The sequence below is a fragment of the Puma concolor genome, chromosome C1, assembly GCF_028749965.1.
Source record: "Puma concolor isolate L17-30 chromosome C1, mPumCon1.1.hap2, whole genome shotgun sequence".
Taxonomy (NCBI): Eukaryota; Metazoa; Chordata; class Mammalia; order Carnivora; family Felidae; genus Puma; species Puma concolor.
In genome coordinates, this window is record NC_141674.1 from 134874819 (window position 1) to 134889107 (window position 14289).

The window sequence follows — 14289 nt, forward strand, 5'->3', positions numbered from 1 at the left end:
AAAATGCGAATTTTGGAATTTAGCTCCAGAGCAAACTCATTGGTATGACTTACACACCAACAAGGTTACTCTATTTACTCAGTAGGATCATTATAGGATATAGTTTTTTTGCCCAAAGTTCTAAGGAGTTGGAAGGCAAAGAAGTGTTTAGAGTTTAGTGTTTAGAGCGGCTTAGAGGACAAAGTCCTAAATAAGCCCCTCCTGTTTGAAAGAGAGAGCAAGAGCCGCCTGTTGCTTAGGTGTTTGTCAGTGACTGGAGATTTACTATCAGTTTAGAAAAAGGGGGAGGAACTAAAGTTAGCTCACAAATTCCCCACAGGTTTTTGTCTATGCAGAAGTGCCCGGAGTTTCTCACCCTGAGTTCTGACCTGTAAATCTGCAAGGAAATCTTGAGAGTTTTTCTTCTTCCTTTTCTTTCTTTCTTTCTTTTTTTAAAAGGAGGCAGGGAGCTGTGGATCCGTCCCATCATCGGAATCCTAGCTGGTAAGCACAGAGACACAGATAATACACTCTACACAAATATATAGTCAGTGATTTTTTCCTAAAGGAAAGTTCTTTCTGCTAGAATCCTTGCTACACTGTGTTAGTGGTTTCTTCTGCCAGGCTCTTTCTTCTCTTTTTATTTCTCCAAATTATCTTTATAAAAATGACACAGTCCCCTAATGCCCTCCCCTCCTTTAAAATTTTCGCTTAAATAAAGAGATCTTTACCAATGTAGTGAAAAAGAACTGTTGTCAATAGTACTGTGCAATTCATTTACTAAAAGATAATTACATTTGACTAATTAAAGTACTTCTGCAGTTACTTGAGTTGAAGTGGTAAGATTAGATAAAAATTCACATCTTTAAAGAAGCATGAAGTCCTCTGTTTTCTGGTAATTCTAGTTGTCTTGTGGTGCCATTAGTCATATTAAATATTTATTTGGGGAAGTGAAAACGTCTATTTCATGAGCAGGGTTTCTTCCCCTTTCATTTTATGAAATATTTTCCTAAGAATGGAGAGTTGGTACACTTTTTTTTTAATAGGTAAGAAAGTTTTGTTTTGTTTCTTTCTTTCCTGCTTTTCTTTTGAGAGGGGTGGGGTGTTTTTTTAGGTAATAGCATTGGAGCAAATGCATTGATCTTATTAATGTGAAATTCAGCATGTAACTCATATAATCCTTGATATGAAACATGCAGTTGTGACAATGATGTCACTCATTTCTCAAACAATGATGTGTTTAAAGAACGTTGCTCTGTGCACATATGTTAAGTAATACTTTATTTCTTTCTCAATGAAACGCTATGCACTTTCTTTATAATTTGCTTTGTCAGCTTCTAAACTTTGAACTCATGTGTTTAATTGGCTCATTTCAGGCATGAAACCTGAAGTTGTATAAAGATTAACCACTGAGTATTCAATAGTCATTTATTTAACTATTTAACCTTAGTCCCATGGGTGAGTGGAGGATCCTGAATTCCATGATTCCTTAAAAGCAGTCCATTTTTTTTTATTTAAAAAATTTTTAAATGTTTTATTTATTCTTGAAAGCAGAGAGAGACAGAGCATGAGTGGGGAGGGGCAGAGAGAGACCCAGAATCGGAAGCAGGCTCCAGGCTCTGAGCTGTCAGCACAGAGCCCAACGCATGGCTCGAACCCACGGACTTCGAGATCATGACCTGAGCTAAAGTCAGACACCTAACCGACTGAGCCACCGAGAATCCCCAAAACAATCATTTTTTATTAAAGTTTTAGCCTTGAAGTTGTAGCTGTCCAAATAAAATTGGCAAAATGCAATTTTCAAAATTTCAAAAGCTAAAGTGAGGGTAAAATGGCAATTTTCATCACAGGGTATTAATACTTAAACATACCATGAGCACATCTTGTATCTCTTTATAAAGAAATTTACCTACTTAATTTCATTCACTCTTAATCATGATCTTCTGAAGAAAGTAAACTTAAATTAGTTTTATATAGCATTGCAGAACAGAAAAGTTAGGTGACTTGCCCAAGACCAAATGCATATACATTTCCACTTTCTTAATAACATCATTATTAAAAATGTGACATATACAATTTGGGGTTTTTAACTTGGATTGAATTTTTTTATTTCACAATAAGGGCATGTTAGTTTATTTGAAAATGATAAACCTACACAAGGCATAAAATTATGGCTTGTGAAGCACTAATTGTCTTAGATGGCAGGATGAGTGCAGAATGAAGCAGCAACTGTTATGAGTTAATAAACTGCTTCCTTGGAGTGAGGGCACTGTGGTATTGTGGGCACTGAGGACTGTATTAGCTTCTGATGGTGGCTGTGCCTGTTGGCAGGGTGAGACCAGGTGTGTTCTCCCAGAAAGATTATTTTGCCAGCAGGTATCTCACTGTCAGTGCAGGTGGGGTTGTGACATTTGGGCTGTGACAGGCCCAGAAGAGGAACCAGCTGCTTTAACCTCTGCCTGGCTGGGACTGGACTGGAAGGGCTGATTAAAAAGAGTAGATAGATTCATTGCCTGCAGTATTTTGCAGACTGAGTACAAAGCTGGAAAAAATAATGAAGGGGGGAAAAAAGAATGAGCGAAAGAAACATTTTTTAAAAGTCATAAAACAAGATGAAAGGAAAAATAAATTTAGAGGGCCAGGAATCCTGCTCTGTACATTCTACCTGCATGCCATCCCAAAGACAAGCACGATTGACTAAGTTCCTCAAGTGAAGTACAGTCCCAAACAGTGAACTAGAGAGTCCTCATACGTTTTTCTTTCTTCTCTATTGATTCCAGAGTTTGGTCTGGAAATGGGAGAGTTATTCTGATCCCTCAGGATTGTCACAAGGATTAAATAAGAAACAAATATAAACTAGCTAATGAATGAATATGAATATCTTTTTTGTTTTAAACAAAGAAAGTTGGATTTTACTGGGAATATAATGGTAGCAAACTAATCTGTCAATTTATTTAGGTAACCCAGTTAGAGTTTACAGTCAACTCCAATGAACCATCAAAGCGTTGACTTATGGAACCTGGGTGGCTCAGTCGGTTAAGCATCCGACTTCGGCTCAGGTCATGGTCTCACAGCTTGAGAGTTTGAACCCTGTGTGGGACTCTGTGCTGACAGCTCAGAGCCTGGAGCCTGCTTTAGATTCTGTGTCTCCCTCTCTCTCTGCCCCTCCCCCACTCATGCTCAGTCTCTCTGTCTCTCAAAAAAAAAATAAAAAAAATTTAAAATAAATAAAAATAAAAGAGTGCTCACTCTCCAAAGACATTCTTAAATGTAAGACAAGCTCTCTTGATTCTTAGTCTCATTGAAAATGTTTTTAATTTCCATGTGATTGTAATAAGAATGGTATCCTCTGTGAACAGTCATTAATCATGTGAAATAATTCAAGCTATTTTGTGCATCTTTGTTCAACTGTCATTTTAGGGGAACACTCTATCTAAAAGCCACTGCTCAGGAATGGAATAGATGCAAAGATGAACAAGATTCAGGCCCCTAGGTAGAATACAGTTCAGTAGTGTAGACTAGCAACTCAATCAAGCCACTGTAAGTAATAGGTTTATAGTAAAGACACCCTTGATAGGCAGAAAGTAGCTCGTGGGATTCTCAGAACAGCCAAGTAGGTGTCCTTCCAGGCCTTACACATAATTTGCTTCATGGAAGGATTCAGTGACTCTCCAGACTGGTTTTTCCTGGACCTTTCAGGAGACATAGCTATTCCATCACCTGCTGTTGCATAATTAAGTTGATTCTTACTTGCTGCTGAAATCACTTCATGCTTTAGCAACCAGTGGCTCTGTTTAACTTTGAAAAAATGAGTCACTCATGACAAGACTCCTACACCCAACCATTTTATCATTGCTTTCTATGGTTTTTTAAAGTTTTTGCTCCTGTTTCTAACTGAATAAATGACTGTATGTCATAGCTATGATTCCTGAAAGAATTTGATTCGATGCTCACCTAAACACAATCATGAATGACTGTTTGGCTAAGGCATTCACAAGTCTCTTGCAGATCATTGACACAACAGGTGATTGTCTCAAGTGGGTTGTGTCCATTAGGGGTCTAATCAAGTGTGACCAAGCAGTTGATACTGTCAAGTGGTAGAGGCACAGTCATCTCCATTCAAAAGGCAGGTTATTTCATCAGAAGGTAATAGGTAGGAACCCATGCAGAATCAAGTTGTAGGCACGGCAACTTGTTTAAGCTTTCCCAAACATATATGCATCTAAATAAATATAGTATCTGACAAGATGCATTATTTATCAATTAGGATGTGCTTCTAAGTGTTACAGGTATCCAGAGGAGGAAAACTTACTTTTAGCTGAGGACTTATAGGATAAAACAAGTAACATTTGAGCTAGGGCTTTGAAGGTGACTAGGATGTGAATGTGTATAAAGGGAAATAGGACATTTTAGGCAAAGGGAATGACATGAGAATGACATGAAAAATCACATAGAAAACTTCATGAAAAAGACAATAATTTAGTATGGTCACATACTGAAAGAACAATCAACACCAATGTTGAAATCATTGACTTTTGTACAAGCATGGATTGGAGCAATTGGTAATCATTATTGGCATCAAAGCTAAAAACATATTCAGATCAAGATCAGTATCTTTCTTTGAGAATATACAGAACAGCTTATCAAGGAGACCAATGGCAATTGACAAAAGAAGAGCTCAAATAAACAAGCAGAAGAATTTAAGTTTAGAGAATAAGAAGTATGCTTGTTTTACTGGCATTGTACAATATTCAGACATGCAACTGTTTATTGCCTAATACTGGGTGTGTTGGTTGGGGTGGGAGAAGTAAGGGTGGTGAATTAAAGACAGATGATTGAATTGAGATTTGAGAGCTTCCTCTCTGTTAGTTTTAGTTAGTTCTTAGGATTTCTAGGCTTTAAGTATAGTCTATGAGTTGAAAAATATCAAGCTTATATCTTGTGATCTAATTTTCTTCTAAGCTATAGAACGCAACATCCAATGGCCAGTTTGATATTTCTACCTCAAACTTTATGTGTCCTACATAGAACTTTGATTTTCCTTCTCAAAATTTTTCTTCCCCGGGTATTTCTTATTTCACCACTTCCAACATATTTGCCCAGATCCCACACCAGAGAAAATCTATTTGCTTTTCCTCCAAAATATATAATGAATTCACACTTTTCTCTATTTTTCTCTTTTTCACATTTAATCCACCATCACTTTTTCTCTGAACTACTAAAATAGCCTTAATTTGCTTCTCTTTTTCAACTCTTCTAATTCATCAGAGAGCAGAAAAAGTGATTTTTATTTCATGCAAAATTACATCATGTCATTTTCCTACTCAAGATTCTCTGACAATTTCCCATTAAACTTAGAAAAATACCCAAACTCCTTTCTGGCTTCAAAGTTTTTCATAATTAACTTCTGCCTCTGCCTCTGCCTCTTTTATCTCATAGTCTCTCCTTCTGACTACTTCCCTTAGTGCATTAGCTGAACAGGCCAAGACCATCTCCACCACAGGATCTGTGTACTTGTCATCTTCTCTGGTTCTTGGTCCTCACATATTTGACTCCATAAAATGTTCCACATATGCACATATGTCCCTGCCTCTGAGAGATGCACTTACCTGACCCTCTCCTTGAGAAGCCATTCCGTACCCCAGTGACTCTCTATCCCATTACTCTGTTCTGTTTACTTGTAGCTGTTGAAACGATCTCAAATTACATTTTTTAAAATTATTTTTTCATTGTCCACTAATTAATTACTTATACACCATCTTTTACACTGTTATTCTATCAGTGCTTGGAACTACATGGCTGGTATTCAACAAGTACTTGTTGGAAAGTAAATAAATGGAGGAATGTATACGTGGAGCCACAAAAGTATAAATTTGTAAATCAAGATAGCCTGAGAAAATGTTTTTTTCTCTAATGCCATAGTTGCTCAATTTCAAAAAAAACTAAAACTTTGTGAAATATGAATAAATAAATATAAAGAAAACTTGGGTAAAGTTTAAGAATACGTAGTTAAATTTCCACTGTTATTTTTTCCCTTCCAGAAAATTGAGCTTTTTTTCCAAAATTGTGCGAAATTTAAATGATGATTACATAGACCAGGATATAGTTTCACAAAATACCACAGGGCCCTGTTTCATTCTAAGATGGAACATATAGTTGTGAGAGAAAAGTTTCTCATTATGGCAGCAGAAACAGCTCTTTGGTCTTCCTATGGCAAAAGTCAATATTTCGTAAGGTAAACTTACCTTTGGTTTCCATACAACACCCAGTGCTCATCCCAAAAGGTGCCCTCCTTAATACCCATCCCCCACCCTCCCCTCCCTCCCACCCCCATCAACCCTCAGTTTGTTCTCAGTTTTTAAGAGTCTCTTATGCTTTTGCTCTCTCCCACTCTAACCTCTTTTTTTTTTTTCCTTCCCCTCCCCCATGGGTTTCTGTTAAGTTTCTCAGGATCCACATAAGAGTGAAAGCATATGGTATCTGTCTTTCTCTGTATGGCTTATTTCACTTAGCATCACACTCTCCAGTTCCATCCACGTTGCTACAAAGGGCCATATTTCATTCTTTCTCATTGCCATGTTGTACTCCATTGTGTATATAAGCCACAATTTCTTTATCCATTCATCAGTTGTTGGACATTTAGGTTCTTTCCATAATTTGGCTATTGTTGAGAGTGCTGCTATAAACATTGGGGTACAAGTGCCCCTATGCATCAGTACTCCTGTATCCCTTGGGTAAATTCCTAGCAGTGCTATTGCTGGGTCATAGGGTAGGTCTATTTTTAATTTTCTGAGGAACCTCCACACTGTTTTCCAGAGTGGCTGCACCAGTTTGCATTCCCACCAACAGTGCAAGAGGGTTCCCATTTCTCCACATCCTCTCCAGCATCTATAGTCTCCTGATTTGTTCATTTTGGCCACTCTGACTGGGATGAGGTGATATCTGAGTGTGGTTTTGATTTGTATTTCCCTGATAAGGAGCGACATTGAGCATCTTTTCATGTGCCTGTTGGCCATCCGGATGTCTTCTTTAGAGAATTGTCTATTCATGTTTTCTGCCCATTTCTTCACTGGGTTATTTGTTTTTCGGGTGTGGAGTTTGGTGAGCTCTTTATAGATTTTGGATACTAGCCCTTTGTCCGATATGTCATTTGCAAATATCTTTTCCCATTCCGTTGGTTGCCTTTTAGTTTTGTTGGTTGTTTCCTTTGCTGTGCAGAAGCTTTTTATCTTCATAAGGTCCCAGTAGTTCATTTTTGCTTTTAATTCCCTTGCCTTTGGGGATGTGTCGAGGAAGAGATTGCTACGGCTGAGGTCAGAGAGGTCTTTTCCTGCTTTCTCCTCTAGGGTTTTGATGGTTTCCTGTCTCACATTCAGGTCCTTTATCCATTTTGAGTTTATTTTTGTGAATGGTGTGAGAAAGTGGTCTAGTTTCAACCTTCTGCATGTTGCTGTCCAGTTCTCCCAGCACCATTTGTTAAAGAGACTGTCTTTTTTCCATTGGATGTTCTTTCCTGCTTTGTCAAAGATGAGTTGGCTATATGTTTGTGGGTCTAGTTCTGGGGTTTCTATTCTATTCCATTGGTCTATGTGTCTGTTTTTGTGCCAAAACTTACCTTTTTCATTCACAATAAAGACTTTGTTAAGATTTTATTGTATATATGTCCCTAATTTTAAAATTATGATCCAAGGGGCACCTGGGTGGTTCAGTCAGTTGAGTGTCTGACTTTGGCTCAGGTCATGATCCTACAGTTTGTGAGTTTGAGCCCCATGTCGGGCACTGTGCTGACAACTCGGAGCCTGGAGCCTGCTTTGGGTTCTGTGTCTCCATCTTTCTCTGCCCTTCCCCCTTAACTCATGCTCTGTCTCTCTTTCTCTCACAAATAAGTAAATATTTTAAAAAGGTAAAACAAAATTTTTTTTAATGTCTATTTATTTATTTTGAGAGAGAAGGAGACAGAGTGGGTGCAGGGGAGGGACAGAGAGAGAGAAGGAGAGAGAGAATCCCAAACAGGCTCTGAGCTGCCAGCACAAAGCCCAATGCAGGGCTTAGTCTTACCAACCATGAGATCATGACCTGACTCCTAATCAAGAGTCCATTGCTTAACCGACTGAGCCACCTTGTTGCCCCACAAAAGCATCTTTACTGTTACCCCCAGTAAGACATCTAGAGGAAAAGGTGGTAAAATTATGTATGTTTGAAAGCCACTAATTTGGACCATTATCCAGAAAATAAAAATGGAAAGAGCTAACATTTATTGAGAGCATACTCTGTCCTGACCACCATTACCTAATTTGTTCCTTTCAACATCCCTAAGTTATTATCATTTTCTTTATTTCATACATGAGAAAAACTCAAGCATGAGGTTTAATGCTGTTTGGTTAATAAAGTTATTCTAAGGTTGGAAAAATAAGAATCTTATTTAAGACAAGATTCTTGGGATGCCTGGGTGGCTCAGATGGTTAAGTGACTGACTTTTGATTTCTGCTCAGGTCATGATCTCATGGTTTTGTGGTTTTATGAGTTTGAGCCCAGCATGGGGCTCTGCATGCTGACTGTGCTTGGGACCTGCTTGGGATTCTCTCTCTCCCTATCTGCCCCACCCCTGCTCACACTCTCTCTGTCTCTCTCAAAAGAAATAAACTTAAAAGAAAAATAAAAGACACGGGGTGCCTGGGTGGCTCAGTTGGTTAAGCATCCGACTTCGGCTCAGGTCATGATCTCATGGTTTGTGGGTTCGAGCCCCACATCGGGCTCTGTGCTGGCAGTTCAGAGCCTGGAGCCTCCTTTGGATTCTGTGTCTCCCTCTATGCCTCTCCCCTCCTCATGCTCTGTCTCTCTCTCTCTCTCTCTCTCTCTCTCTCTCTCAAAAATAAATAAACATTAGGGGTACCTGGGTGGCTCAGTTGGTTGAGCGTCCGACTTGGGCTCAGGTCATGATCTCACAGTTTGTGAGTTTGAGCCCCACGTTGGGCTCTGTGCTGACAGCTCAGAGCCTGGAGCCTGCTTCAGATTCTGTGTCTCCCCCTCTTTCTGCCCCTTCCCTGCTCATGCTCTGTCTCTCTCTCTGTCAAAAATAAACATTAAAAAAACTAAAATAAATAAATAAACATTAAAAAATTTAAAAAAAAGGAAAGACACAACATTCTTGCCCTAAAAGGCTCATTTTCTACAGAAAAAAAATGATGGTGGCTAAATTATTTTTAATTATTTTTCTTCACTTTTAGAGAAACAACTTGTAATGGAGGCTTCACCTCTTGAGTTACCAGCTGACACACTTCAACGCATCGCATCTGAACTTAGATGTCACCTGACAGATGAGAGGGTTGCCCTCCACCTTGATAAGGAAGATAAGCTGAGGCACTTCAGAGAGTATTTTCATATCCCCAAAATGCAGGATCTACCTGCAGGTAAGAACACTGAAAAGAATTCTATTTTTCTTAATTAATTTATTAATTTATTTTTGCTACTACATGAGTTTATCATAAACCTTTGAAATCATTGTTCTCTTACATAATAGAGCCATTGTAATTATGTCTGAAAAACAGAAAGTTCCTGGTGCTACTAAATCAGCCTGTCAGCCAACCTTAGCCTCAGATTCTTTATGTTCCTTTTCTTCTCCTGAATAAAATACTTGCAGCGTTTTTATACTGTCATCTATTTCTCTGAACAATAGAGTGACTGATTGAAAATTATAGGCAGACGCATTTACTTGTTCTCTAAGCACTTAGAGCTCAAAACAATTTCTTTTCAATACAGTATTAGAATATCTCTTATTTGTGGCACCTAGTTAATGATAGCATGATATTTCTCTTAGAGGAAATATTATTTTGTGATTTGGGCATATTAAGAACATATTATGTGAATAACCATCTTTGTATGCTGTGAGTAAAGATGGCATGTATAAGAATTACCAAAAATAAGGAAACAATCAGTGACTAAGAAATACATATTGCGGGGCGCCTGGGTGGCGCAGTCGGTTGGGCGTCCGACTTCAGCCAGGTCGCGATCTCGCGGTCCGTGAGTTCGAGCCCCGCGTCGGGCTCTGGGCTGATGGCTCAGAGCCTGGAGCCTGTTTCCGATTCTGTGTCTCCCTCTCTCTCTGCCCCTCCCCCGTTCATGCTCTGTCTCTGTCTGTCCCAAAAATAAATAAACGTTGAAAAAAAAAAAAAAAAAGAAATACATATTGCATTTTTTTTTCTTTTAAATAATATGGTAAGCTGATTCTGTTCTTGGTTTGGGGATGTCCTATTTTAAAAAAATAGGTAGCACAAGTATAAAAATATGAAATTTTTAAAATATTTGACTTTGCTCCATTTTACATCAATGAAAAAAGATTTGTCAAAATAAATATAGGTTTTATTTTCCTTTTCCTAGATGGTTTTTGAGACATTGTTAGAGAAAAGGGTCAAAATTATTTTTACTTAGCTGATGTTGCACTTAATGTTCAATGGTGTTCTAAAGACCATACCCCCAAAATAACACATGCACACATGCATGCACACACACACTCATGCACAAACATATGCACCAAGAAAAAGGAAGAAAGCAAGCAAGGAAGGCATACAAGACATAAATATTGGAAAGACCTGTCTAAATCTCTCTAAATTATTCCTGTTTGGAACATAATTGTTCCTGAATCTCTGAGAGGATACTGGATAGTTCCATAAGATATATTGGTTTTTCAGAGATACAAGACAAAGTTTTTATGACCTACCTATCAAAGTACCAAAATGACTTCCACATTTACATTTGTATTTCCTCCAGAAACAAAAGCACTTGTGTCATGGACATCTTTGCTTATTTGATAATCAAAAATTGTTCCTTCCTTGTTTGAATTTGCAAATCTTGGAACAGTGTTTGAAATTTGTATAAACTCCTTGGCCATTTGCTTTTCTTAAAAAGTTGTAATTTTTTCTTCACGTATAAAGTTTATTGCTTCTAGATATTTTATTTTTCAATTGATTTTAATTTTTTAAGTCTTAGTTATATTAACAACTTGCTCTAAAGAGTTTTGAATTAAAATTTGTTTTTAATGTTTATTTATTTTTGAGAGAGAGAGAGTGTGAGCGGCGTGGGGGGGGGGCGGTAAGGCAGAGAGAGAGGGAAACAGCGATCTGAGGCAGGCTCTCAGCTATCCGAACAGAGCCTAATGAGGGGCTCCAACTCACGAACCATGAGATCATGACCTGAGCTGAAGTCGGACGGTTAAACGACTAGGACACCCAGGCACCCCTGTAAGGAATTTTAAATGAATTTGCCTAGTCCATGTAGCTGGATGATATAACCAGAAATGGATTCCAAATTTTGGGACTCCTTCTCCAGTTGTCTTGACTCAAAGCTATTACTTTTTCAAAGATTACTCTAAGGGAACCTGACTGGCTCAGTCAGTAGAGCATGGGACTTTTGATCTCAGGGTCATGAGCTCAAGCTTCATGTTGGGCATAGAGCTTACTTAAAAAAGAAACTACTGTATTGAGTTGGAATTTATATACCATAGAATCCACTTTGTTTTATGCTCTGCAAGATACCCCCAGGATTTGCTTATCTTATAACTGAGAGTTGGTACCTTTTGACTATTTTTACCTATTTTGCCTACCCCACACCTGACGCCTTTGGCAACCACCACCAATCTGTCTCTGTATCTATCAGTTCATTTTTATTTATTTATTTATTTATTTATTTATTTATTTATTCATTCATTCATTCATTCATTCAATTCTTCATATCAGTGATATCATACAATATTTTCTTTCTTTGTCTGACTTATATCATTTAGTATTTTAAGTGCACAGTTTGGGGCACCTGGGTGGTTCAGTCGGTTAAGTGTCTGCCTTTGGCTCAGGTCATGATCTCATGGTCCATGGGTTCAAGTCCCACATCAGTCTCTATATGCTGACAGCTCAAAGCCTGGAGCCTGATTCAGATTCTGTGTCTCCCTCTCTCTCTCTGCCCCTCCCTTGCTTCTGTCTCTCTCTCTCATTCTCTCTCTCAAAAAGTAAATAAACATTAAAAAAATGTTTTTAAGTGCATAGTTCAATAGGTGCTTATAGTTTGATGATCATCACCACAACCTGAGTCTTTACTCCCTTTTTACATCCCCAGCTCCAAGTGGCCAGTAATCTACCAAACCTGTTACTATTTTGCTCTATATAGATCATTAAATCAGAAAATGCCCTTGCAAGTAACTTGTGTTTGAGAGTAGTTTTACACAAAGAGTTGCTTAAAAATGATAAGGAAGACAATTTAGATGATACATACCTTATTTAACACTTCCTGAAACTCACAATTTCCATTCCCTAGGGTCCAGGGAACTGCAAAATGGGGTAGGAGGCAGGAAGCTTTTATAGGACAAAGAATAAAGAACAAGGAAGAGAAAAATAGAAAATGTCTGATTTGGTGGGGCCACATAGTAAAACTTGTTTGGGGCAAGAAGGAATAAGGAAATAAGTATAGAGTCCAGAGTTGGCTTGGCATTAGGATTGGCTGACAGTATGTACTGCCTTCCTGGTCAAGCAGAACATTAATAGGGACTAGGAAAGTCACCAAAGTTTCCATGCTGATGTATCATCCTGGGCAGAAGCAGCTCCGTCTTGGACCTAGAAAGTTATTTCAATGGTATTCCTATCACTGTTTCTTTCATCCTCAAATAGTCCCCTCTTTCAATTTTATCATATGTTCAGGAAAGATGAGAAAATTGTCATTCAACTTTAATAAGTTAAATTGAATGCTCTCCAAACAAGATCTACCATTACTGTGACTTTGTGATATTATCCTGTTAAATACAATTGGCATAGAAAACTGCCATGCTTGAGTTTGTCTCCAGGGGTTCCATGTAATATAATAGAGCCTCTTCAGTTCAACTATTGTTAGGCTCAGAAGTTAGTGACAAGTATGAGGTATCAGTGAATGAAATATGGGAAAGTATGCTTTTTAGCATAACGTATAATCCTTTATTTAATAGTAGCTAACATGTTAAATAAAGGCTTTATCCAGCTATATTTATGGCTATAGGATTCTAATGATTTATATATCTAATTTCTATAAGAAAAAAAGTAAGAATATTTCTTAGTTAAAAATTTGATTTCGTAGACATTTTGAATTTCTCATTGCACTTGCATTATGCAATTTTGTGGACTTGTAATCTTTTTAAAAAATTTTTGTAAATGTTTATTTATTTTTACCAGAGAGAGAGAGAGAGAGAGAATCAGAGCATGAGCAGGGGAGGGGCAGAGAGAGAGGGAGACACAAAAACCTAAGCATGGTCCAGGCTCTGAGCTGTCAGCACAGAGCCCGATGCAGGGCTCGAACTCACCAACCACAAGATCATGACCTGAGCGGAAACCAAGAGTCGGATGCTTTACTGCCTGAGCGACCGAGGCACCCTATGGACCTACTTGTAATTTTGTCTTTCCTTTTGTATTAGACTAATTGTTCCCTGAAAGCAAGGGCTATGTTATTTCTCTTTGTATGAATGGGAGTCATCTAGGCAGACCCTAAGGTGGAGGTGGCCAGTGAGGTCTTATCCCTCAGAAAGAACAGCATTTGTAAAAACACAAGCAAGAGAAAGCATAGTTGCTGAAGAATTAGAAAATTTGCGTGTGTGTGTGTGTGTGTGTGTGTGTGTGTGTGTTCGCATGTGGGTGTTTCTTTCTTTCTTTCTTTCTTTTTTTTTTTAACTGCCCAGTAATGTTTGAATTTCTGCTGAGTTTATTCATAGCTGTGGAAAATGTTTAAGCTTGGAACCACAAAATTGTATATTAATGTTACTAATATCATTTCATCAAGACTGCAGACTCATATTGAAGAAGGCAAAAGTAGAATTAAGGAAATGAGGTAGAATATTTTTTTAGAAATCCAAAAGGAACTGTAAAAATCAAAGTAAATGCATTGGAGGTGAAAAAAGGGAAGAGATTCAAGAAATGTTTTAAATACTGATTGAACAAACCTGAGTTAATTATTCAATGAATAAACTGTTAACTGGGAGAAATAACTCTGGTGTTAGATGCATTCACATTTGAGATTGTTATATCTTATTGAATGGATACATTATCATTATGTAATGTTCTACTTTATCCCTGGTAATTTCTTTACTCTGTAGTCTTCCTTGTCTGATATTAATATACTAATCTAGGTTCATTTTGATCAGTGTTTCCTTAGCATATCTTTTTCCACCTACCCATATCATTGCAATTGAAAAATAGACTGTCTACTTATAGATAGAACAGAGTTGGGTCTCTTTTTAAATTCACTCTGGCAATGAATTTTCATTGGCATATTCAGACTATGTGTAATGTAATTATTGACAGG

General features: G+C 37.8%; 1 protein-coding gene across 3 annotated transcripts in view; it reads left to right on the forward strand.

The window, feature by feature from the left end:
- Positions 1-242: 242 nt before the first annotated feature.
- KYNU (kynureninase) overlaps positions 243-14289 on the forward strand; it is a 115331-nt gene continuing 101284 nt past the window's right edge. Inside the window, exons 1-2 of one of the 3 annotated variants that reach the window (XM_086718492.1) lie at positions 243-483; positions 9207-9389. In XM_086718492.1, coding sequence (XP_086574618.1) covers positions 9221-9389 — 169 coding nt within the window. In that variant the 5' untranslated portion in view covers positions 243-483; positions 9207-9220. The remainder of the gene's footprint in view (positions 484-9206; positions 9390-14289) is intronic. The other 2 variants (XM_086718491.1, XM_025935306.2) reach the window with 2 other exon arrangements.